At 35.0% G+C, this 26,223-nt stretch overlaps 1 protein-coding gene across 1 annotated transcript in view; it reads right to left on the bottom strand.

The window, feature by feature from the left end:
• TENM3 (teneurin transmembrane protein 3) overlaps nt 1-26,223 on the bottom strand; it is an 808,000-nt gene that overhangs the window by 91,977 nt on the left and 689,800 nt on the right. The window contains exons 14-18 of the mRNA XM_051965257.1: nt 18,520-18,546; nt 15,756-15,902; nt 3,297-3,513; nt 2,148-2,267; nt 1,595-1,856 (exon numbers count right to left, since the gene is read on the bottom strand). Of these exons, the coding sequence (XP_051821217.1) occupies nt 1,595-1,856; nt 2,148-2,267; nt 3,297-3,513; nt 15,756-15,902; nt 18,520-18,546 (773 nt within the window). The remainder of the gene's footprint in view (nt 1-1,594; nt 1,857-2,147; nt 2,268-3,296; nt 3,514-15,755; nt 15,903-18,519; nt 18,547-26,223) is intronic.

The raw sequence follows: 26,223 nt of genomic DNA, 5'->3' as shown, positions 1-26,223 counted from the left end.
CCCGTTAACTGTTTGCCTCTGTTTCCTCATTTGTAACATGAGCTGGAAAAGGAAATGATGAATCACTCCAGTATTTCTGCCAAAAAGGCCCCAAATGGGGTCACAAAGAGTCAGGCATGACTGAAATGACAGAACAACCACAACCTCTTGATTCCAGAGACTAAATTAGGCTTTCCACAGTGACACCAACAAGGGTGTCAGAGCTGGTCTCTGTCCAGAGCTACTTGTATGAAAAGCAAGTTAATTTGCAGTAATAGTATTCTTCTCTTGTAAACGGAATCGTTTCTAGCCAAACAATTCTGACAAGGATAGTGAAATAAGGATACACACATCCCAGCATTTTAGACTTTACAGATGAAGAGACCTTTAGGATCATTTTCTGCCTTCCCCTGATTCTTATTTTATGCATGAAAACACTGAAGACCAGAAAGATTAAGGCTGGCTTGAAAGAATGGTAATAACAATAGAAATAGGGAAAGCAAGACAAAGAGATGGTTTTGGCAGTGCCACTTTGTGCAAGGTAAAATAAACTTCTGAGCTTTCTTTTCTCAGCTTTTCTTTTCCTTCCTAGAATGTGTCATTTTACTGCCTACTACAGTGCTTGACATACAGCAGGAGTTTAATAAATGCTCAATGATTAGCTGATTGCTCATTGCACATGTAATTTGCCCTCTTTAGAATGGAAGCTTCTTGAGTATGGACATTTTATCTCCTGTCTCTTGCACAGAGCATATTGCCTGAATTAACTGGTGGCCTAACTTTCAGGAATTCGCCTCTATTGTGGAATAGATTTTTTCTGACCCTTCCTGTTGGCTGTATTTATTTCAGGGCCAGTAGGATTTCATATGTATTCTAGAATGGGGAAGGTTTTATTGAATTAGGAAGACTAGATAGATTACTTAATTTAATCCATGTTTCCTTAGCCACATTTCTCTGTGATGATGGCCAACAGAGGTTATCTTGGCTTAAACAAACACATATTTATAAAAGGTTTATTCCGGAAACCACAAATTCCTAATACTTATCATTTATGAATAAAGCCAATTTTTTATTGTCCTCAATTCCTTGCCCTCAAGAACTAAAAGTATTTTTATAGTAAAAAACATATGGAAAAGAAAAATAATAAACTCATCTTCCAAGTAGCATAAGGCCTGGTTAAAAAAACAAATAACATGTTCTATCCTTAAAAACACCATCATTACTTGCTGTACAGAGTATGAGTAATTAATTATTTTAAGAAGATACATCAGGTATTGTATATATTTTTATGTATATAGAAATATTTATATATATCCCAAAAGCTTGTTTCAAGGACAATCTCAGTCAAGACAATTTTCTCTCTTATATTGTGAAATGGATGGTAATTAAATAGTATATGCTTACATGAAGAGAGCAAAAAGCCATATTTAGGAGCATCATTTTACACAACCTTAATGTTAAAAACCAAACCCAAATACGTTGAATTTTTAAGACACGAAATGTTTAATATCACATCTTAAGCTATTTTTGACTTTGCTAGAAATTTACAAACTCTTTTAAATCTTTTTGAAAGGCACATTGTTAGAAAATAGTTTATTTTAAAGTTATATCTTGCCTGTGTCTCAGGAATAATGGGACTGTCTTCAGGAGAAGATCTGAAAAAGGTGGATAAAGGTGATGACACAATGATGGGATTTGGCCTCACAAATCCACTCAGATCACAGCTGGGAATGTCATTCTCTTCTTTCTTCATGACTAGGGTATCCATCACATAAAAGACATTCCAGGGAATCCACACAGTGTGATACTGAGTGAGGAATGGTGACCGTTCAAATACCAGAGTGAGAGATGCACCACCATTTGCCACCAAGTCAAACCTAAGAAAAACCAAGATAAACTTAATGAATTTTCCTGACCCAGAATTCTACCATCACAAATTATAGCTTCTTTCTTCCTTGCATTAAGCAGTTTAAAAAAAAGTAATATATATCCAGAAAGTATCTAATAGTAACTCTTTTCAATATGCTTTCTCACACAGTTGTCCAAATTCTCAAAAACTCATTTCTACTTTAAAGCCCTCATATTGAAAATCAATCCTATTGTTAGAAGCCCTTTTTTCCTAAATAAACAAAGAATGTAAAGATAGATGTGGGGTAGCACTAACTTACATCCCATCCTGGCGAGTAATGGTGTATCCATACTCCGGGTAATGAAAAAATGAGACGTTAACTCCAATAAGGGGAGTTCCGTCCGCAGTTAGTACTTGGCCTCTAATGACAGATGCAAGGCTGTGGGAAAAGTAAAAGAATTAGAATGAACATTTGTTTTCTCAGGCCGACATTACTGTGATTTATAGGTAAGGTAACTTAAAAACAGAAAAACACTACCACATGCAATCAATTGCTATTCACAAAATCAGAGCTGAAACACTCCCAAGCCAATGCCCTCTTTTAACTCCATGTAATTTACATTCTCTAAGTGCCTTCCTGTTTACCCTGTGTTTTAATTTGTTGCAATCTGTTCTTTGGAGAGATATCAAGACCAATAATTTAGTGATGAATTCTTAAAAATTATAAACTCTATGGTTTTCTTCTATAAGTCATACGTCTGGCACTTACATGAAGAAAAGTATACTTTCCAATTAATTCTGAGGCAATCTGGAAATCTGCGGGGACCAAGGAGTACAAGATTTAAAGGGGCAATAAGGAACATTTGTGCAACAACTTTTAATCAACTGCTGTGCCTAACTGCACTAATGCTGTTAAATTTCTGCAGACCCAGGAGTTCCAGTGTAAATCATCTTCCTTTGCTCAGTGAGACACAAGACACCTGCTTTCACTTATGGGTTTATTTTCAGGTCATTACTGCTCTGTAAAGCACCAGTCAAACAGCTTATGTAATCATACCACCATGCAGTTAGCAGTTCCATTACATTAATTCATAATTTATATTATTTAGTGAGCTCGGTTTAAAAAAAAAAGGTGTATTTCTTTCTTTCCTTTTGGGCTCTTTTCATGGCTTCTTCTGATACACTTCCAACTGTGCTAACCTGAATCAACTAGTTAAATGAAGATTTATTGACTCCTTAATGGAATGTCCTGTTAGGTCCTAGGTACTGAACTTGGCAAAGAGTGTGTGCTAAGTCACAGATGCTGGACATAGTTAATTTAGTGAAGAATTAACAAAGAAAGGAAATTTGGGGATGAGGGGTAATAGCACATTCATCAAGGGTACGATAAACATTTTCCATGCCATGCACATCAATCACTGTTACACACAAACAGAAATAGCATCTTAAAGACAAAACATTAATTAACCTTTTATTGAAAGGACTTTCCCCAGGTATAACATGAGTACTGTCCGGCCCTGTAAGAAAACTAATTCGATCATAAAAAGACTTAGCAGCTTGCTGAGATGGTGACTGTAGGCTTTGGCTAATGATATCTTGTGGATCGGGGAGTCCACGACAGTAGGGTTGATTCTGGCAGGAACTCTGTAAGCAGCAGTCAGGGTCCATACAGTCAATTAATCCATCTGCAGATAGAAATTTAAACCAGTGAGTGAGCCCTTTTTTCAATGCATTTTGGACAAATACATAGCTGGGGAACAGGGAGGGAGAAAGAAGAGGAAAAGTAATGTGTGGCAGTGTGATATTGTGGATGGAGAACTGGCCATGGACCATGTTCAAGGCTTGAGTTCACATCCCACCACTGAGATTCGTCACTGTGTGACTTTGGGCAAGCCTGCTAACCTCTCATTGATTCAGCCCAGCCCTCCAATTCTAAATTGCAGAATGTTTGCCAGTTTACATTTGAAGAAATAGTTTCCTCACCTGATACTTCTTAAAATAATAAAATAATTAGGGGAGGGAAGCAGTCTATAAAATTTTTATGAAATGTAAATGCATTAAAAAAATTGCTATTCTAGAAGGTATTCTTGTAGGAAGGAAGATAGATTTGGGAAGTTTAAAAATAATCACTTTTTCATTCTGAACTATGAAAAAATTGGGAATATTCCCTTATGAACAAAGGACTATTAATAGAGTAGATATAATATCTGGATTAGCAATATTGAATACTGTTGAACAGGGCTTGAATTTTTTTTTAATTTTTATTTTTTCCTGGGGAAGAGAATACATCTTGAGTTAATATAATAAAATGTATTTTAATTAACATAATATGTTTTGATGAAGTTGTTTTATCTAAAAAGTCCTCTGACCATTAATTTGTTTCAGGCTATCAAAAAAAAAAAACTGCTGGAAAAGAAAAATAGTAGTGTAAATGGAAACAAAGTATCCGAATTCATTAAGTAGGTCAATATCATAGGTGGAGTAAGATAAGGGATGACAGAAACTGCTCAGTTGCATGGATCATGTTGACTCCATGAAGACATTAACTTACATTTCCTTGTTATTTTTCTTTATTAATTTCAAACACATAACTTTAAATGTTTTAATATTTGAAGACTTTATAAGCCTGAGATTTTTCAGATCATTGATTAACAGATTTTAAGTTTCAACTTGTTCTGATCAATGGGAACTAACTTGAAAATATCTTTGGTATTTAAGCTGAATGGGGTTCTGTATGTACTGTGTGTTATATTAGTCCTATCCCTTTTTGAAACAATAACAAATGTGTTGGGAAAGGACCAATGTATATGTGTGTATGTATGCATACATACATGCATGCATATGTATAGTCTGAAATAATAACAGATAAAAGCTTGTTTTGAACTTTGAGATCAGTTTTTAAATAACTTAAATAATTTTGAGATCAGTTTTTAAATAGACCGAAGGCAGATTTACGACATTTTCACTACCTTGCTTAATCATTTCCCCAATGGCTTATATAGAGAGAGAAGTCTGAACGCCTAGAAACACTGCATTTGTTGTCAAGCTCTAGGAGATAATGCAATGATGTTGCATTATGTCATCAGAGGATACTATAATAATAAGGTTAATGTTTTGTATTTATATTGTGCCACTCTCCGAGGAGCTGAAAACAGGAAGTTATTCAAAGAAATACTGATAAGTGACAAAGACAGCTTTTGTCTCACTCACACAATATGATTCCTAGCTTTAAAAGACCAGGTGTGGAGGTGGAAAAATGTACTTTCTTGTGACAAATCATGCTTATGTGTTGAGAGTGCATAAAGAATCTTTAAAATGTATCCTATAGTTTACTTCTTTTATGAATTCTTTTCCCTATTTTGGACTTGTTCAAATGAAATAAAATATCCATAATTTTTGACCCATAGATTCCATTACTACACATATATCCTAAGGAAGTCATTGATAAGAAGAAAGTCCCCAGCACCTTTTGTGGTAGTAAAGAACTGGAAACAATGGAGATGTCCCATTGATTGAAGAAGAACTAAGCATACCCCTGGGGGCGGGGGAGAACATGAACATAATATAATGTTCCTGTGGTATAAGAACATTGAATATGATGAATACAGAAAACATGGAAGGATTGATATGAGCTGAAATAGACTGTAATAAGCAGAATTAGAAAATACATACGACTACAACAATGTATATGGAAATAATGACTATCATAAAATGACTGACCATGAATTGCCAAAAAAACCCAAACCCAAAACCAAAAAAACAAGCCCAAAGAAGGGATATGAAAGGATACCTCCCCTGATTCCTTTGTAGAATTGAGAGAATAATAAGTATGAAACATTGAATATATTTTCATCCTTTTTTTGATGTCAATTGATTTTGTCGATTTTTTTTTGCCTTTAAAAATATTCTTTTTGATGTGTGATACCCCTGGGAAGGAACAACTGAAAGAAATTTAAATAATATAAAATCAAGAGAGATAAAATTTATTTTTAAAAAACTCTTTCCCCATGAGAACTGAAATGATTGTTTATTTACTATATTAAACTTTTGAGTGTAATGAAAGAAAAGGCGTGTCTGAAATGTTTATCAGCTTTTATCCCCCTATGCCTTCCAACACCTATGGAGAGTGAAAACAATTCATGGAGGGAAGGAATTCCAAATTTGATTTGTCACCTCTCTAAGACTTTCTAAAAAACTCAACATTTGGTGCCTTAGGGGTTAAATGTCTTCTCCTTCTCCCTCCCCCCACAATGCACTCCCTTAGGGAATATATGGTACTGTTGCCAAAGAGGAATGCTCAAATTTAGTCATTCATCTTTGTTAGTTTATAAAAAGCAAATGTACATCTGGCGTGGAGTCTGCAGGTCATAAAACTGCATGAGATTGACACCTTCTGAACTAATCAGCTGGAAATGCATTTTTACAAGCCTCTCTGCTAACATCAATCAGAGAAAGAATCTCATTTTCAACAGCCAAGATGCAGGGACACACTGTTTGTTATTTTTCTGTGGAGTTTATCAGCAACTTGCCCAAGCGAGTGACGGATGGTTATGAATCTGGCTCCCTATAACTTGAGAAAACATTTTTCATTCTTTGTCTGTAGTTATGTAGCTAGTACTGTCTAGTACAACTAAGCTGATGACGTGCTTGGCCAATGTCTAGTGTGGTAAAATCGTCTTGATGGAGAAGCTCATAGCTTGGCAAAATCACTGATGTTTTATTTTTGTCTCTGAAAGTTAGCTTATATTTATATTAGCTTAGAAACTATACTTAATAGCATCCATTATGAAACATATCTAAAGATACTAGTGACAATTACAACAGTTATAACAATTAAACATTGAATTTTAATGTGAATTTGTATTTTTTTAAAACAAAAGTAGAACATTCATGTAATGTTGTTTATTATTCTTATTGACAAGAATAATAAGAGATGACATTTTAAAAATAGCACTTCATGGTTTATATAGTACTTTACATGTTATCTCATTTGATCCTTGTGACTATTGGAAGGTACACATACTGATTAAGGATAAAGTATACTTTAGTTCTATTTACAAGTTAATTTCATTTCCAGATTTAAAAAGAGGATGGGAAAAAAATGACTTTCAGTATGCATACAGTTTCCATAATATTCATTTAATAAAAAAGAAAACTGAGAATCAAGCAAAAAACTCAAGGCTAGTAAAATCCATGTAATCAAATTCAGCATTTATTCCATCATATTATAGTGCAACTAGTTTTAAAAGTTTATGTATTTCCTTCCCATCCCCTTATTTAATCTTCACTATTATGACTTCCCCCCTCCCATATCATTTTCTTATACTCCTCTCCATTTCTTATTCTTATTGTTCCTATGTTTGTAATTGTTATTTGCTCCAGACTTCATAGTTTTCTCTTATCATTTATCTGAACTCTTTCAGTAGTTTTCCAACTGGTCCTTCCTCATCAAGTCTCTTCCCTTCTGAATCCATCTCTGACAACCATTGAAGTGATATTCCAAAGGTTATGTCACTCCAGGCTTACTACCCATCACTACTCTTCACACAACCTACAATGTGACCACTCTTTAGTAATAATATCCTATCTTTGTGCAGATGGTCCCTCATATTTGGATGTACTGTTTTTCTCACCTTTGCTTCTCTGAATCCTTAGGTTTTTTTTAAAAGCTTGATTTAGGAAGTACCTATAAGTGAGGGGCTTTTGGATCCCTCCTAGGAATTCTCCTTTCTTCAAATTGTCTTATTTTTACTTTGCAAGTATTTTGCATTTACATACCTACTGCCCAGTTTCCTCCACCGTAAAGCTCCTAAGGAGCAGAGACTGTTTCCTTTATATCTTTGTTCCTGGCCCAGTGTGGAGCACATAGTAAGGGCATAACGGATTCTTGTTGTGTGATATTTCACATAATTCTCACTTTTTCTCATGCAACTGTGCTCTATTTTCCCCTTATCTGATTACAGTTCTCTTAACTCTCTCCTCATACATAACATTCTCTACCTATAATTCCCTCTGTCTTCCAGCTCTTGCCATTCTTTTAAGAGACTCCTGGATTCTCACTGCTGTGAAATTTTCCCTAACTTACTGGAGGAGAGGTCATGAATTTCTTCATAATGCACCCTGTCAAAACACTGTAGATATAACTAATACCCTGATAGCCCCCACGGTATTTAGGAGACCATGAAAAGAGGTTTATATGATAGGGGCATTTTTGAAGACAAATGGGCTAATGGAGGGAAGAAAGGGTAAAAGGAGAGAGAGAGTCTCTGAAAACTCTTGCTCAGGGGCCTGTAATTCAAAACTTATGCCAGGTGCAACCTGCATGAATTCCCTTTCATTCACCATCCCCAACAATAGGCACTTAACATAGCTCATACATTATTTATTTATGTGTTTGGTTGTATATGTATTCTTTATGTCTGTCTTCACCAGAGTTTCCATCCATAAGTTTTTAAGAGTCTGAAGCACGTAAGGTGCAAGAAGTGGCTGTAAAGAGCAAAGATGTCTTGGATTCACTTGTATCTCTTCATTTTAGTCCCTTTCCCCCTCCCTTCAGATACTGGTCATGATTATCTTTAAATTATTAAAGATTTCTTCTTTAAGAAATACACAATTATGTGTTGTTCCTTCTCGGTAATGCTGTGGACCAAATGGAAAGTTAGTAATTCATAGGTTTATAGAATGTTAGAGCTGGAAAGGACCTTAAGATCATCTAGGTTCCAGTTAACTTAGTTCTAGGGACAGATTTTGCTTTCCTCATGAGGATTCTGGGAAACAGAACTTGCTACCAGAGCACAATATCTTGAAGGCATGCTTGGGATTATGAATTCTATATTTTAAAGTTATTCCCATATATTATGATGCTATGAAAAGACAGATAGCAATATCAGTCTGATATAGACAGGACGAGTAGAGATGGAGGAAGTTGTTATCATGTAAGAAGTCTCTTGATCTGATAGAGGTAGTTGGGAAATATAACAGATTGAAACTGATCACAATAATGAAAATATTTTCAAAGAAAATTTATATTAGAGATGATTGAATAGATTTTTAAAAAGAGCTTCAAAAGCATTAAAGATGGAAAATCTAGAGGTCCAGGGAAGGTATATATATTCTTCCCAAGGTTAAATAGTGAGTTAGAGAGGAAAGGATGATTAGAATCTGGGTTTCCTAAATTTCAATCCAGACACCTTTCTACTAAACTCACCATGTCATATATGTTTACTAATTGATATATAATCACTGACTGCTATACTGTATCTACCATACAGATAAATTTTGATGAAGTAGAATGCTTAAGGAATTGTTCTAGTTATTTGAACATTCTGTATAACTCAACATTGTCTCTCTGCATGTCAATTTATTTAATATCATTTAATATTTAATATTAATATGATATGCTTGTTACAATAATATTGAATAAGCATGTTTGTTAATTCAATAAATGAGAAGTTCCAATTCCAGTTACCAGTGTATTTTCTTTTACCTTTTTAAAATCCGTGTCATCTGTTAGACTTTAAGCTTCTTAAAGAATAGGAACTCTTCTTTGTCACTTTTTTGTATTCCAAATCAAGTCCAAAAAGACACTTGTGTTTTGTTTTGATCATATTGATGAAGACCAGGTATAAAAATGGACCAAACTTCCACTTTTTATTGCAACAATGTCCTCAATGTGTCAGGGAACTGATCTACTAGATATTTCTGTGGCAGACAAAGTACTGAATTTGCAGTTAGAGGATTTGGGTTCAAATCTCAGCTTTGCCACTTATTGTTTCTAAGACTTTAGGCAATCAACTGTATTGTATCCCCATTGGCAGAACCCTGAATGATATAAAATACAATGCAATTATGTGATAATCATGACAGTTTGTTATCTGTCAAACACCAATGACTTGATCTTGTTACTAACTAGAAGATTAGAGGCTGTGACTTCATCACCACTTGATGTGTTAGCAGCAGAGAGAAATAGTAGTAACATTCTTGGGAGTTTTATTTAATGTGATTCTGTGGATTTTTTTCAAGTTAGATTTAAGTACTGGAGACTCCCATATATCTATTATCACCTTTCTTGGAATCAAACTGAGCAAAAGAAACTTTATAGATCTTACGCTTTAGAAATTGAAATTTCTGAAAATCTCTTTGAGGACAATCCTGCCTCTAGATATGGGGAAAGTCCGTGAGGGAAAAAGAAAGCCCTAGGTATTCCCTAAACTATCTCCCTACAACATAGGAGGCAATTGGGTCCCTAATGGTTGAAATGGTCATTTAACAGAGTGCTTACGAGTTCTCACGCTCAAGTTGTGTTCCTTCATATAGACGTAACAAAGTTTTTAAAGAGGGGAAATGGAAGAGAAATAAGCATTTATTAAGTACCTACTATGTGCCAAAACTGGGCTAAATACTTTATAAGTATTATCTTATTTGATCCCATGTGATCCTATTTTACAACTGAAGAATTAGACAACACAGGTAGTTAGCTTCTTAATCTGGATTTGAACTTGGGTCTTCCTTATTCCAAGCTCATGCTCTATCCATTATATAGTCTCTAAACAAGAAACATTATCTCAGATTTAGATGGTATGTCTAGAATACTCACTACAATATTTCATGAATATATGCATTTTCTGGTAGGGTTGTTTTCTCCATGCATATAGACTGTTCATTACCTTATAACTTCAGGTAGTGTGCCCCCAAATTTATCATCTAATGCAGGAGTGGTGAAACTTTTTCTTCCAAGAGCCTTTTGGATATTTGTAACATCATTCATGGGCGATACAAACTTATCAACTTATAGGACTTAAGTATTGGAAAGTTGGGGTACCTAGCTTTCAGGTCATCATGCCTTAGCAAATGATTTTGCAGGCCTCATTCAGCCCATGGGCCAGATGTTCCCCACCATGGGCTTAGGCAGGCTGGTCCTTCAGTAACTGCCATCTGGTTTCATCACTGACTGGTGATCAGTACCATTCTAACTAAGTAGGACTTTGTATTTCACTGAATCCTTTTGGGACAGGTGATAAAGTGTCAGGTCTGCAGTCAGAAAGCCCGAGTTTAAATTTAATACTTTCCACATATTTGACCATGGCAAAAAAGTGGGCAAGTCACTTAACCCTGTTTGCCTCGATTCCTGATCTGTAAAATGAGCAAGAGAGGAAATAGTAAACTGCTCTAGTGTCTTTACCAAGAAAACCCCAAATGGGGTCTCAATGAGTTAGACAACAAAAGCAACAACAGATACTCTTGAGGACCACCCATGTTGAAGCATCAGTATAGGAATTTGAAGGCTATCTAACATAGTTTTAGTGCAGGCCTAAAGAGCTCACATTAAATTAAAAACAAAAAGCCACACTTGTTTTTAATTAAAATAGGAAAACTATAAATAGTCTGCTGTGAAAAGTCAGAGGCAATGGAGCACTGAGCACAGTGTTTGGCACATAAGGGGCACTTAATAAATGCTTATTGATCAGCTGCCTAACAATGACTCTAACTTACCAGTGAATATAATTTTAGTACCTTTAAGTAGGAGTCATAGAAAATTATCCATTCGTGTTCTAGTTTGTTCTACTGGCAAGGATAATCATTCCAATTCAGCTCACAGGAGATAATGTATGTAAAAGAACTTTGCAAATGCTGAAGCACTATGTAAAGAGTTATTATTTCCTGCTTAGTAACCTGAAACCCACTATAAAAGGAGAAAGCTGGACATGGTAGTCTCTAAGGACCCTTCTAACTCTAAATCCAGGTATTCTTGATGAGGCCAGCTTATTAGCCTCTTCTTTTATATCTCATTAAATTAAAAAAATATGAGTTAATAAAAATATCCTGAAGTGGCATTTGGTTAACAACAACAACAACATCAAAATAACGTAATCTTGGGCAGTGTCTAAAACAGAGGTGTGAAACATGTGACTTGTAACCTGCAACATTCCCAAGTGTGGCCTGAACATATGAAAATGTGACTGAGAAATATTTAACAAAATAAGTAAAATACAGTAGAACATTGATAATAGTACATTTTAAAATTTAAGTCAATATAGACCTAGCAAGGATCCTTATGTATGTAGTGACCTCCATTTATATTTGAGTTTAACACCACTGGTTTACAAGTTAAAAAATATAAATTCCCAAGTTGTGTATCATGTTAGTTCCTGATACAAAGTCAATACTTTAACAAATTTTCAATGTTTCCAGGTTATAATTTTTACCTAATTTCCATCTACCTTTTGCTCTTCTGAGTGGTACATTTTCAGGTCCTGAGAACTTAATCTTCTTCTGATTAATTCTATGTTATTGCTGAGTTTTGTCTCATTCTAGATTATCTCATGAACTTTGTCCATAAGATTTTCTTCACAAAGATACCAAAGTAGCTTGCCATCTCTTTCTCCAGTGTATTCCCATTTTACAGATGAGGAACTGAGGCAAATAAGGATTAAATGACTTGACTAAATGTTAAAGGGGCTTACTCTAATGACCCTAGTTAAGAATCTTTGATGGATTTTAACTCAGATATTCCCAGTTCCAGAGCTCGGTCCAATCCACCATCTCTGTGTCACCTATACTCTGTTCTCCTTGCTGTACTTCTATCCCTCCAGATTCAGATGTCCCATGACTGAATTCTTTCTCACCCTGGAACGCCTTGGAGAGTTCCTTCTGGGGCCTCCATCTTGGCGACGAGGCCTGGCTTCATTCCTCTTCCAAATGTACTTCTGACTTTCTGACTTCATTATGATGGACTCTGTGTGAGCTGCTTCCTATCTTTTACTCTCCCTGATTTTCAATTCTCTTTTATGTACTGTCTTCCTCCCTTAGAATATAAGCTTCCTGAGAGCAGGATTTTTTCTCTTGTATTTGTATTCCTGACATTTTTAGCACAGTACCTGGCACGGTGTAAGGGCTTAATAAATGCTTGTTGTCAGTCAGTTTATGCTTTGGTAAAATCTGCATTCTCTTTTGGCACCTCATTATTCTTTTCTGATTTTCATGTAACTATTTTTAGTCCTTATTCATTGTTTTGTCCTCTCTTTTATTTATTTGTCTCTTTCTGAGAAAATTTTTTTCCTCTTTTCTAGACATGAGTGGAATTTTGTTTATTTGTCTTGAAAATGTACCCTCTTCTCTTCTGGGATTCTCTCTGCTCCACCTTTATAATATCTCCCATTGATCATCCCCTCATTCTGTCTCTCGCATCCATCTGTTTCCTTGCTCCCTTGTTTCCCCTCCATGCTTCCCCTGATATTTTCTTTATTTTGTCATTCTACTTTTTCATATGTTCCATCTGTTTCATCCTTTTTCTCTTTTCTTCCCTTTCTTTTGTTTTTATTTCTCCCTCCTTTCTGATTCCTGCATTATATTTCAAATCTCTGATTTTTTTTTTTTGTAGCAAATCCTCAAACTAAAAACAAATTAATGTGGAAATATTCAATGAAAAAAAGGATTCACTCTTATGTTGCAAGCTTCTTATATTGTACTTATAGTAAATGGAATAACAGAAGTAAATAATGTTCTCTTTTATCTATCTGTTACTTCCCTCCCTTTCATTCCTTCCCTTCTCCACCAAGCTGGTCCTTGCAGCAAAAAGGTGTTTTTTAAGGAGAAATAGACCATAAGCCTTTAACTCTTCTGGGACAATAGAACTCCCATCTTACACTTACCAATTTATCATGTCCAAAATATTTTGGGGAGGCTGTTAAATACCAAGGAATTGAAAAGAATTTACCCATACAATCTCTTTACACGCTGAGAATGTGCAATACAAAGGCTTTTTCCCCCTGTTGTCATCCACTTTGACCTCGCTCTAGCATCTGACACTGTTAGTTACTCCCTCTTTTTGAACTCTTCCACGTTCCTTGGCTTTCAAGATATTACTATCTGGGTTTGACATCTTTCTGACTCTTCAAAGGTGAGTGCTCTTCAAGGCTCTTCTTTCTGACCTCTTCTGCTTTCTCTTTCCACCTGCCATCTTATCCTCTCCCAGATTTTTCTATTATCACCTATATGCAGATGACACCCCGATTTCCAATCTTGACCTCTCTTGAATCCCCAGTGAAGTACTTATCATTTGTCAGGCACTGTGCTAAGTGTCAGGTACACACAGGCCCTGCCTTCAGGAATTCCCATCTCAGGGAGAGATGACATGCAAATAACATATTTAGGGGAACTTGTCTTTCCTGCACAAGAAGGGAATTGAAGCAAAAGGCAAGAAACTCAGCTCTATAGGTTTGATTATATTGATAATTATTTGTTGGTTAAATCAAAAACTGATGGTCCCCTTTAATTGTTGATTTAACCTTAAATGGAAAAGAAATGATTAGGTGTAATTTGGTTAATGTTTAAATGGTATCTCCATTGTATGTTTTCCTAGTCAAAGCCTGAACATATACAACTCGCTAAAATTCATTATCTTCTTCAATTTTATGAGAGATCTTATGTTAATGGTGACTTTGGTTAGTTTAGTGACTAGGTCTATATCAGAAATTCTTGAATGTGTTTCCTTTACCAATGGTTCTTCTTTGAAACTTTTTCCTTAGGGGCAGCTTGGTGGCACAGTGGATAGAGCACCAGCCCTGAAGTCAGAAGGACCTGAGTTCAAATGTGACCTCAAACACTTAACACTTCCTAGCTGTGTGACCCTGGGCAAATCACTTAACCCTTACCTCAGCAAAAAAATACATATATTCTTAAAGAGATTAAATTATGTGTTTACAGTCATACAGTCAGTATGGCCAAGAGGCTGAATCAGAATATAGTTCTTCATGGATGTGAAAACAGGGCTCTGTCCTACACACCATAGGCATCTTTAGTGACAATAATCACCACTTCTATCCTAGTCTTTTCCTCCCCAAGAAAAAAATCTAAAGAAAGGGTAGTGTCCCTTTAAGGAACATTCCTATTATTTCCTTCTGCTTTTAAGAGTAACCCAGAATATTTCTGAATTAGTATCAGAGATTTATAGCTCAAAGGCATTCTAAGAGTTCCCAGCCTTCTCATTCTATAAATAAGAATACAGTGGGTTGATGATGATAAGTGACTTGGCCAAAGTCATTTAGGTAAAAAGGGACTGAAGTCATATGTGAATTCAGGACTTTGGACTGCTTTCCATCTTTTATCAGCACCTGGCAAGGTAGGCATCTTTGCTGAAGCTCAGTATGGAGCCTTGTTGCAGAGGGACATCATTTTACATGCTAGCCTAGTGCTTGGGACAAAGTAGGCACTTAATAAATGGTAACTGATTCATTGTAATCTTGTTGTTTTTTTTTCTTCTGTTTTCTAGGTATGCCCTGCTTCTTTGATATGATTTTCTAAAAACCAGAATTAGTCTAACAACTGTAGACATACTTCTATGCACCCATTTGGCTGTCTAGTGCTTAAAGAGTAAAGAAGAAGGGGAATAATTATAACAGATTAAAAAGGGATCTGTGTGTGTGTGTGTGCGCGCGCGCGTGCATGTGCCATTTTCCCTTTAACTTCAACATTTTTCACTTCTTAAGAAAACTCTTAAGGGGAGCTTCCTTTTAAATTTCCTTTTGGTCTGTAGTGAGTATGTGATGGCAGTAGAAAAGAACCAAAATGGATAGTTGAGGAATAATTAAAAAAGGAAGACAGAAAATATGGTAGGAAGATGTGGGCATGGATATATCATAGTAGGGATGAGGGATAAATAGGGGAAGGCAAAGGAAAGCTGGATGCTTAGGAAAAAATGTGGGGGGAAAGCAGCAATGACAGCTAAATGCAACCACTTTTGGTTTTTTCTAAACAAAAAGATCCTGTGTTTAAGAAAAAATAACAAGAGCCCAAGAATTCTACCAGCCTCAATCATTTTAATCTTTAAAGATCCGACAGGCCAACGGCACACAATTCTGTGCCCACTGGAGCTTTTTAAACCTCTGCTCTGTCATACAATTGTTTCCCCTTGCTCAATATCTCTTACCTCCTTCATTGTCCTTGCTATCTGTGCACAGAGTCTCCATGGCTACATCACATCCCGCGCCTCTCCACCCGGGCTGGCAAACACAATGCCAGCCGTTTGGGTCCAGTGTACATCTTCCATTGCTATTGCAGAGACCAGGGCAACCCTCTGTCAAAATAGACAAAGAACGACATCACAAGTGATTTAAGTATGGAAAGAATCCCCAACTTCATATGAACAAATAAGGGACACTTACTGGGAACAGGCCTTTATAAACAGCACAAATACTGTAATTGCACATGGATAGAAACAGCAACGTTCCCTATGTAATCTAGGTCTTAACCAAGTGGCATCTTTGATTGGCCTGACACTTGAGACACCACTTACCTGTGTGGGATGGAAATATATGCAACAATCCTCTAAATACCTGCAGGCCAGACAAAATTAAGTTTATTTAATTTCCCTTAGTAAAGCAACAAGGTTGACTGAACAGGGTGAAACAATTTCCAAACCAGCATAATTTCCGTATCCCTATTTGAGATTTGGAATGTATGGCAAGCATTAGTGTTACTTGCTAGGAAAGGCCTTCTTGGGAAGTACCTTGTTGCTTTCAACAGATCTTCCAATTTCAAAAGCATGAAAGTGGGCATGAGCATATGAATGATGTTAAAAGAGAATGTTAATTTTATCTGGTCTCAGAGTTGCCGTATATTCATGTGAAATTACAGTGCGTTCAATAACTGCACAAAGTATAGGCCAGTTGTAATGACTATACTTTATGCCCAAAGTACATTCCTTTTCACAGAATAAGCAAAGCCCAGGAAATAGTGAAGCAGCTTTAGCGTCTATTCTAACAAACATCAGGATTCAGGCTGCATACGGATGGGACAGAACCGACAGGATTTCCAACTAAATGTAATAGCTATGCGTATTTGATTACTTAGGACGGACAAAATGAAATACCATAAGGACCACAATAAAACATTGATAGACTGAACAAAAACACGGTAGTGACGTGCTTCAAGACAGATAGCAGAAAGTGATATTTTGTGACAATCTCCCTAAGGCTTTTTGTGCTGTTACCTTTATATCCTATCTTGTCTGCTTTTATGGGCAAGGAGGGAAAATTTGGGAAACAATTAAAATAATTTAATATATCCAAAATCTATAATTGTCTCAGTCTAACATTACATAATAAGAAACAGTTTTTTGCCAATTTCTATTGATGATATCCGGCATGCAGCCAACATGAGCCGTGTATGAGGATGACACTCAGGCAGATTCTGGTATTCTTATCCTTATGAGTGTGATAAGACACTGACAAAAGCAAGGACAGAAATGGCACTAAAGTCCTAATAATAAGTGGCTACCGATTAAGTCTCTAGGAAAACACAGTTGTTGATAACTTTATACCAGATAGAAATAAAAATATTGAATGCAGCAGGTTATGATTATTATTGTTGCTAATTATTATATATGTGTGGGAGTGAATGGGTATTACATCAAACACTCCGTTATCTTTGCCAATTAGAATACTGCCCTTGTTTAGAAGAGAAAGATAAAATTTCAGATGTTAAGACAAGCTGTTAAAGAGATTTCTACATCTGAAGTCTCCTTTAAGAGAATTACTTTATGAACTCCCCATCCTATGTAACTTGAAATATCTTTGAGAAGACACTTGTCTCTTAATAATATTAGTAACAGAAAAAAGGGGGTTCTGCAAGTCTCTTGTGACAAGGAGGAATGAAATTAGTCTTATGGATACCAACAGGTCAAGCTGAGATTAATTTTGCTGCTTCTTTTCTTTCAGGCAGTTACCACCTATATTTATGAATTATATAATAGGTATAAAAGGTTAATTTTTCTACTGAACATGATGGGATTTTTTTGGTGGTTATTTTGTTTTGGAAGAAAATGAAATAATTTAGTTGCCCTACTGACACAGAGGTGCAGTGGCTGATTGCATGCACACATGTGTTATTGTATGAAAGCCTGGATATTGCCATGAATATTGCCATATTCTAATGAAAAGCACAAAGAAGGAATAGAAAGTACATAATCTGAGAAGGGGAAAGAGGGTTTTTTAATCTCAATTTTTAAATTAGCATTTATTTCTACAGTAGCTGAAGACGTGAGAATCTGCTGTTTTGTTCTGGCCATTCATTTTTTTGGCATGATGTGTCCAATATCGATACTAAGTACAAGTTTTTTATGTGACTCATAAAGACAAAATTGCCTTTTTATCTTCAAACTTTTAGAAAAATGAATAATCCAGAATATCTGGATGGATTTTTCCCTTGATAATCATATTTATATAGAGATATATTTATGTACATATATTCATCAAAATTTTATTTCAATTTGATAGTTTCTTATTCTAGAGCATAAGATTCAAGAGGCATGTATTTTCTAAATGAAGTATTTAAAATTGAATTGCCAATGACAAGAGCTAAAGGGGCCAGGAAAATAGCAAATTATCTGTTGTCTTCAGTTTTGATTCCAGTGAAAACTAATATATTTACATAATGATGCAACTAGTGATATTCATTACTACTAATGTGAGACACAGACACTGAAGTCTTCATACTATCAATGGGAAGCATTTCACATGTGAGCCTGATTTATAATTCATGAAATTATGCATGGAAACAATCTCTTTTTCACGCCTAATGCAATATTATATACATATTTTCTATATACATAGATATGTATAAAATATATATATGTGTGTGTATGTGTGTGTGTGTGTGTGTAGACATGTCAACAAAGAGCAAATATACAGTACCTTTAACTATCTTATCCAAATAGTGAGCTTGAGAAATTAAAAAGAAAAAAAAGAACAGACAGACATTTCAGAAGTGTCACATGGGACAAGGAAAATTTCAGAATTTACATGCAAATCGAGTAGCTGCAGCTGACATGAGACTCACATCACACGACAGAGATGCACTTCATATCTTCTAAAAATGCAATATATTCACTTTTCAGCAAATGTAGTCATGACTCCAGGAAATACTCAGCATTTTAAAGGAAAGGATTCAGGTTAAACCACTGCTACCTTTAAATGATTTGGATTCTCTCCCCTCCCCCACCTATATATTTATTTTTAATCATACAGTGACTTTGAGCAAATCAAAACTAAATAAAATGCTCTTGGAAAAATTTCGGTAATTCACACTTATGAAAGGGATGCCTAAAACAAAAAACCAAACTGTAATGGTTAGCTGACTCAAGAAAAAATACTCTTAAAAAAGTGAAACATGAAAAAATACACAAAAAGTCTGTGAGCACACTTGGATTTTGCATAGATTACAACTGGGATGGTGCTGTGCCAGGAATCACTTGTGGTCCTTTTGTTGGGATTGATGCCCTTCAGAACTCATTTTGGGAATATTACTCTTGATAGTTCATGTCACAAGAAGCTACCTAAAGCTATCAAGAGGAATTAAATGGAAAAAAATAAGACATTTATTGATGTTCAAAGCTGCACCTGTTTCCTTCCAAGCAATTTCCTGTGAATTTACGTTGGCTTTTGCTTCTCCTTGCCAGTAAACATAAATACATTAGTGCCCATCTCTTTAATCAATGCTGCCATCGAACACAGGCTTATGAAAAGCCCTGAATGTCTTTGTTCTATCAAAAAGGGGCTCACAGATTTGGAACTGGAAGGAATTTTGGAAGTCAGTGATTAAAATCATACTATTTTATAGATGAGGAAGATGAGGCTAGGAGAAAAATGAAGTTACTTGTTCATTTAAGTAACACCTACTTCTTAGGTGTGTCTAAGGCAAGATTTGAACTCAGTTCTTACTGACTCCAAGTTATCCATTGTGCCTCCAGATATTGTTATTCAACAGTGTTTAAGCTATTATTTTTAATTTTAAATCCTTGGCTACTTTTCTTGTTGTTGAACAATATCAGATATTTTCCATCTCTATGGTACTTGGATAGGCAAAGATTATGAATTAGGTTGAAAATCATGGCTGCACTTAGACTAAATGTCAATACTGGTTCCACTATCACACACACAAACATAAACACACATGAGATGGGCACATGTTTATAGGGTAAAGATTCTTAATTATTTCTTTGTGGTCATGGCCCCCATGGACTTTGGACTCTTTCTAAGGAATCTCATTAAGATTCCTTCTATGAATATACTTTTAAAATGCATAAAAATAAAATACATAGAATTATAAAGGAAACTTACTGTTTTGAAATACATTTCTCAAAATATTTAAAAACTAAACAAGAGCTTGGGTCCTAAGATAAGAACCTATGGTTCAGTGTGTTTGGAAAAAATTTGAAAAGGATGACTTACTTCTGAAACAATTTCCCCCATTTTTTAGGTGTGTGTTTATATTTCATCAGTAAATTGATTGGAGAAAATATGGAGCTAATAGAGAGACATGTGTTTGTTTTGTTCATTTTTTCTTTTTGGAAAATATAAAGATAGCAGAAAATAGAATTCAATTTCCAAAAAGGAAAATGCCACAGGAACAGTTTCAAAAAGTGAGGCACACCTGCAGTCTCTTTCATTTGATCTACTTGTCATATTGAAGAAATGATTATTTGTAGGAAATTCCTTTCCTTATACTTTCTTCTGATATTTTCAAATACCATGGCACAATAATGGTTAATTTTTCCCATTAAAATATAATTTTAGAGAACTTTTAATTCAATTCAACTAGTAAGATTCTAAGACATTTTCATCAGGGATTATTTGGTTTGGTTGGTGAATAGTCATAATATTGAGTAGGCCAATACTTTGTTTTTGTTTTGGGATCATGAAAACTTTAGACATTTCAACCAGCATGAATTCTGTATAATAATTCTAACTTTGATGAAGTGCTTTTTAGGGAAGAATAATCTGCTGCCACTCTATGGACCTGAATTTGGCATATCTTTAATTAAACAAAACAATGGGCCAAATTATGTGAGGGTGTGTCAGGGTGGGGGTTAGAGAAGGAAGAATTATGATAGGCATGGCATGGTCCTCTCAAAAGAACCAGACCATAAAATTTATTTCAAGCAGACGGCAAAATGAAATTAAAATCAATTCAGACGCTGGAAAAACATGTTAGGCAAAAAAATAAAAGTTGACTTACAAGGAAAAAAATAATTGCAGTGTGAAAAAAACACTGAGAATCATCGCTTGCATTTTAGATACTGTTGACCAGTAGCTTAAAACTAAGAAGAAGGAGAGGAGAGCCTTATTTTAACTTTGGGGAGAAAAATTTCTGATCCTGTTATTCCAAGACAGGTTGAGGATAATGACAAAGTTAAAAGCGACTGAGTTGCACAAGTTACACATAATTATTTAAAGATAAAGGCAACGATAAAAATAAATATATATAGCACCAGAGAAAATGATAAGAAAAAAGAATAAGTGTATTTTAGGAAGGCATTAAGGAACAGTAATCATAAAATATATATTAAAAATTAATAGAAGCAAACACATTTGTAAAAATGCACCACAATTACCCAAAAAAAAATGATCTTGAAAAAAGGAAAAGCACATTTTTACCTGATACTTCAAAAGGGTCTTTTCCTCTGTGACAACAAATATACCAACATTGTATTTAAAACACGTGCTCAGAAGCATATTATTGCATCTGGTCTGAAATAGGTTATATTTGAAAAACAGTTTATCTTGAAAAGATTAGACATTCTTTTTTCATTAGAAATGTTCTCTATGGAAAAAATGAAGGATATAAACCATTACTAATTTCCATTAAAGATTTAAGAAAATTAAGGCATTCATGTTTTAAGTCTAATGAGATGTGACAACAAAGGAGACCTGAAATCAAATCCCTTATTTCAGTCTGAATAACTGCTTCACACTAGTCAGAAGAAAGAGATCTCTTTGTTTCTGTGAAACAAAGCAATTAAGCCAGGTAAGATGATCCATGCCTCTAATCCCAGTTACCAGGGAGGCTAGATGTTGTCTCTCATGAACTCAGATTTTCTGACTGGAACGGGCTTTGGAGATCAGGTATGTGCACTAAGTCTTGCAACAGTGAGTTGACATTCCTTTTTTCCTTCTACCCAGGGCATATGTGGGAAGCACCAGATTGCCTGGAGAAAGATAAACTAGCCCAAGTCAAAACTGGATGATATAGTTCAATAAGTAGTGGGATCAGACCTATGAAAAATTCCTGTAATTCTAGCTAGGCCAAGATGAGGAGATCAAGTGTTTAGTAAAGCAATAATAAAAAATAAGTAAATAGACTTTCTTAGATATTAAAAAGTGTTTACCAACTTTTGAGAGGGCTTAGTCGTGATAACAGAATTAGGTATCTTCCATTGAGGAAGGGTTGCTGGATAAGTTTTGAAATATCAACAAAGACTCAACAAATGAAACAGTTCATTTTGAGTTATAGCTTTTTGACTTTAGAATGTTTTCAGCATACAACCCTCGTTACAACATGAAAAATTGGAGCAATCATCCCGGGGGCCATAAACTACTCAGATTCATTGGGGATCCCCATTTTGGGGATGGGAGAGAGGATGGACTGTGACTCCAAGAGCAATAAATGCAGTATCTGTTGCTTAGGAAAAAAAAAACTTTACACATTAATATTATCTAAACAATCCATAACTTAGCTTTTCTGTGCTTTTAGCACTGAGGTAAAAATTTCTAATACCCTAAGGATGATCCTATATAGTGCCTTTCTACCAATTTTCATTCTTCTCTTATAAAGTTTAAGGCAGAGTTGGTCTTTTTTGAGGCACTAAGTAAAGCAGAGTGTCTGATTGTCTTATTTCATCACCATAGGCCCTCATCATCTCAGTGCTGCTGGTTCTCCCCGTCTCCCTGCTTTGCCAAACACTTCTGTTTGCCCAAAAGGCAAACCCTCTCCTAGTGCTTTGGAAAAATATTTTAAACATTCCTGCCTAGAGACCACCTTATGGAAAAGCAACAAATGCAACAAACCACAGCCCATTATAAAACTCTCCCTTGTTTACTCTTAGGTTTTGCTAAAGCAGCTAGAATTAGATATTTGTGAGGTAGATCAAACTGTACCATCTATTTTTGTACTGGTGGGATAGTTAACAAATTAACAAATCAAGCTGAAAATGTGGGAAAAGACTAAATTCAATACTTGAGTTTGGAGGAAGTAAGTAGTCTGTGAGCTAGAAAATGAAATTAACTTGAAATACAAACAGGTTAATACAAGCCAGCCTTCCGGCTGGGGTGTTTTCATAAAGTCAGATCATTTTTATAATGAGAGATATACAAACAAGTTCTGTAAAGCTAAACCTCTGGGAGGTTGAAAAAAAAGGAACGATTAAGACCATAAAGCTGAAGAATAAAACTAGGGAAATGAAAAGATTTAGCAGGGGAGTAAATGAAAACAAGAGATGAAAAGTCATTTCAGTAGATTTAGAAACAAAGCACAAGGAGTTGTTGCTGGGTTGGCATGCCAAAGATTTAAAACAAGGCAAGAAGAGTGAACGTATTTCTGAAAGAAGGATGATCTCTGGAGTTCTGTATGTAATTGGGACAATCACTAATTCTCTTCCCACTACCCCATTCTTAGGGGAAAAACCCACTTGCATAAACCCAAGGAAGAAGCTGATGCAAAACATGTCAGTGCTGTGTACTCTAGTCAGGTCATGAGGGAGCAATCCAAATGGTTTGGCAGGGAATAGATATTGCTGATGTTCCTGGTAATGAACTATACACACTCTCCCCATTGCCAACATTGTGCTTGGGTGGAGCATGTGAACCAGCATAATATTTTCACTAGGCTACTGAATTGGCTTCTGGATGTTAGGCTCAACAGAAGCAAACACACACCAAAGCTACAACATTAGTAATAGTTCTCAGGATAATTGCTACAATAAAGTCTGAGATACCTATCTTCAGAAGTCAATCAGCTGAGCTCATAACAAAATCAAGTATCCTCTCACCATGACTCTTGCCACAAAGCCCTTCAAGGGGAGGAGGGGAAATTTTTTATCTAGCACTGTATGTTTCATCATGCTATATAATATGAACTTTTAAAAAAATGATCCCCATTAGTATCTCATTAAAGACATAAGTAGGTATTGTTCTTAGATAATTCATGTACAAGTTCCTGTGGTATGACAGAAAAGCAACAGTCTGCAAATAAGTGTATATTAAATCCATTTATTCTAATCAGTCCCTGTTTAAATCAGCATGAGCAGCATACCCATTGATTTGATGTTCCTTAATTGGTGCTCACTGCACTGTTTTATTACTGATTACCCTGTCATAAAGGATTATAGCAGTGACATAATTTTAAATACTGTAAAACAATTTCATATTCTTATTAGTTTATTCAGGTCCTTTAAATGTGTTCTCACTCACTATAATATTCCTTCTTTGGTTAGGATAAAATGTTCCAACTGTTCTATTTGGGACTTTAATTTGCATATGATAACAAGAATGAAGTGTCAATGTAGAAACAAGTTGGTTTTTTAAAAAATATATTTTCCTCTCATTCATTCAACAAATGAACACAAATTCTTAAATGCAGAGGTTTTTTTTGTTTGTTTTTGTTTCACAGATGGTCCATAATAATATTCACATAATAGGTATCTAACAAATAGATTAATAAAAGTCTTTTGGTGAAGAACAGTACAATTTTTGGTACATAAATATAATAAAATATTAATATATTGTAAGAAACTGGGAGAATAGGAATATAGAAAAGCATGAAAAGGCACATATGCATTGATGAAGAATGAAATAAGGAGAATCAAAAAGACATAGTATATGTATGTATATCTATAACTGTATCTATATATGTATATAAATTAACAACAGCATTGTAAATGGAATGAACAGTAACGACAGAAAATGAAACTGAATGCTGTAATTAAGTAATAACCAATCTAAGACTCTGAAAAAAAGAAAGACAATGAATCTTCTTTGTGGAAGTTGGGAACAATGAGTGTGAAACATCTATATATATTTTCCGGCTGTCTATATATTGGTTATTAATAGCCTTTTTCTTTTTCTTTTTCATCTTTTGTTATAAGGGATGATTTCCTGGAGGGAGACAGAAATATAGGGAAGGATCTATTGAGAAATGAAGGTGGTATAAAAATGATAACCAAATCTGAAAAAAAAATTCCTAATTGGATTAAATTTTGTTTATTCAGATACTTAAATACATTTATTGCATACAAAGCATTGTACTAGATGAAAGAGGATAAAAGTTGAAAACAAACTCTGCCCTGACAATATTTAATCTTATAGGAGGAAGGTGAAGCATGTATACAGATAAACATGATATAAATCAAAAAAAAAATAAATGTGAAGGGTTATGAAATTAGAACAAAAGTTCCTGATGTGAAATATTGCATTTTAACCTGTTTCAGTGAGAAGACTTACTTGTTAAGTTGCTTATCAAAATATCATAAACTTCTTTTTAAACCTATAGAGATATATAAATACTGTAGAAGTATTTTGACATAATTTAGCTTAACTGACTGTGCTTACTCAAAGACCCTTTCCATAGGGAAAAGTATTATACCAACATCTGAAATAACGAACTCTGTCCCAAACTCCAACTCATTTCACATGGAAAGATAGACAAGGTATGAGATAGGGGTTTGATCTCTAATTTCATTGGTTATAGGGAACTCTCAGGTGAGGAAGCTTCGTCTACGAAAGAAGGTTGGTACTTTGCATCTTCTAATCTTGGACAGTTGCCTAGAACAAAGTCATGCTCTCAACTCTGAAAATGCTCAATTGAACATTAAAATGGTAGCAGTTGCTTGGGAGAAAAAAGGGCAGAAACATGTGCAACTATTTGTTGAAATTGACATACTACATGAGATTGGGTAATCTCACAGTGGGAATGTATATAGGGCTATGGTGAACAAGTTTAATAGTGAGTTTCACACAATGGAGAGATCTGTGAATATTCAACAGAAAGGAGACTGCTATTAATGTGACATTAATTCTGTGGTATATTCTGCAGGTAGAATAATTTCACCCTATTTGCACAAAGTATTTCAGTAAACAAAATACTTTTAAGTTTTTCATATTTTGATATATGGATATATATTATTGTAGAAATCTGAGCAAAAACTTTGACTTCATTTTGCTAGACAGAAAAGTATGTGCCATTGAAGCACACTCTGATCTGGGAATTAAGCTAACCAAATAAGTCTTATCACTAGGACATTCTGAAATATGATATAAATCCTTCTTATCCTGAATATAAATAAACCTTCAGAAATCTCAGATGTTTGAAAAAAGGACCGTAGCTTTAGAAAATGCTATAGTGGGTTTATTGCCCTCACAAATGTATCCACAGGAGACCAGATATCTGTTGATTTGATCAAGAACAAAGGGACAATTTCCTTGTCTACAAATACAATAGAAAGAGTCCATTTAGGAAAATTAATGCCTGAGACACGTTTATAAGCCAAGCTAACACTGTATATATAGACATACAATTTACCAGCCCCATAATTCTTCCCCCTAGTCTGACAACCTCTTTACACA

This window comes from Antechinus flavipes, chromosome 6 (assembly GCF_016432865.1).
Source record: "Antechinus flavipes isolate AdamAnt ecotype Samford, QLD, Australia chromosome 6, AdamAnt_v2, whole genome shotgun sequence".
Lineage (NCBI taxonomy): Eukaryota > Metazoa > Chordata > Mammalia > Dasyuromorphia > Dasyuridae > Antechinus > Antechinus flavipes.
The sequence above is the reverse complement of the archived record's forward strand: the minus strand, read 5'-3'. Positions and strand labels throughout refer to the sequence as shown.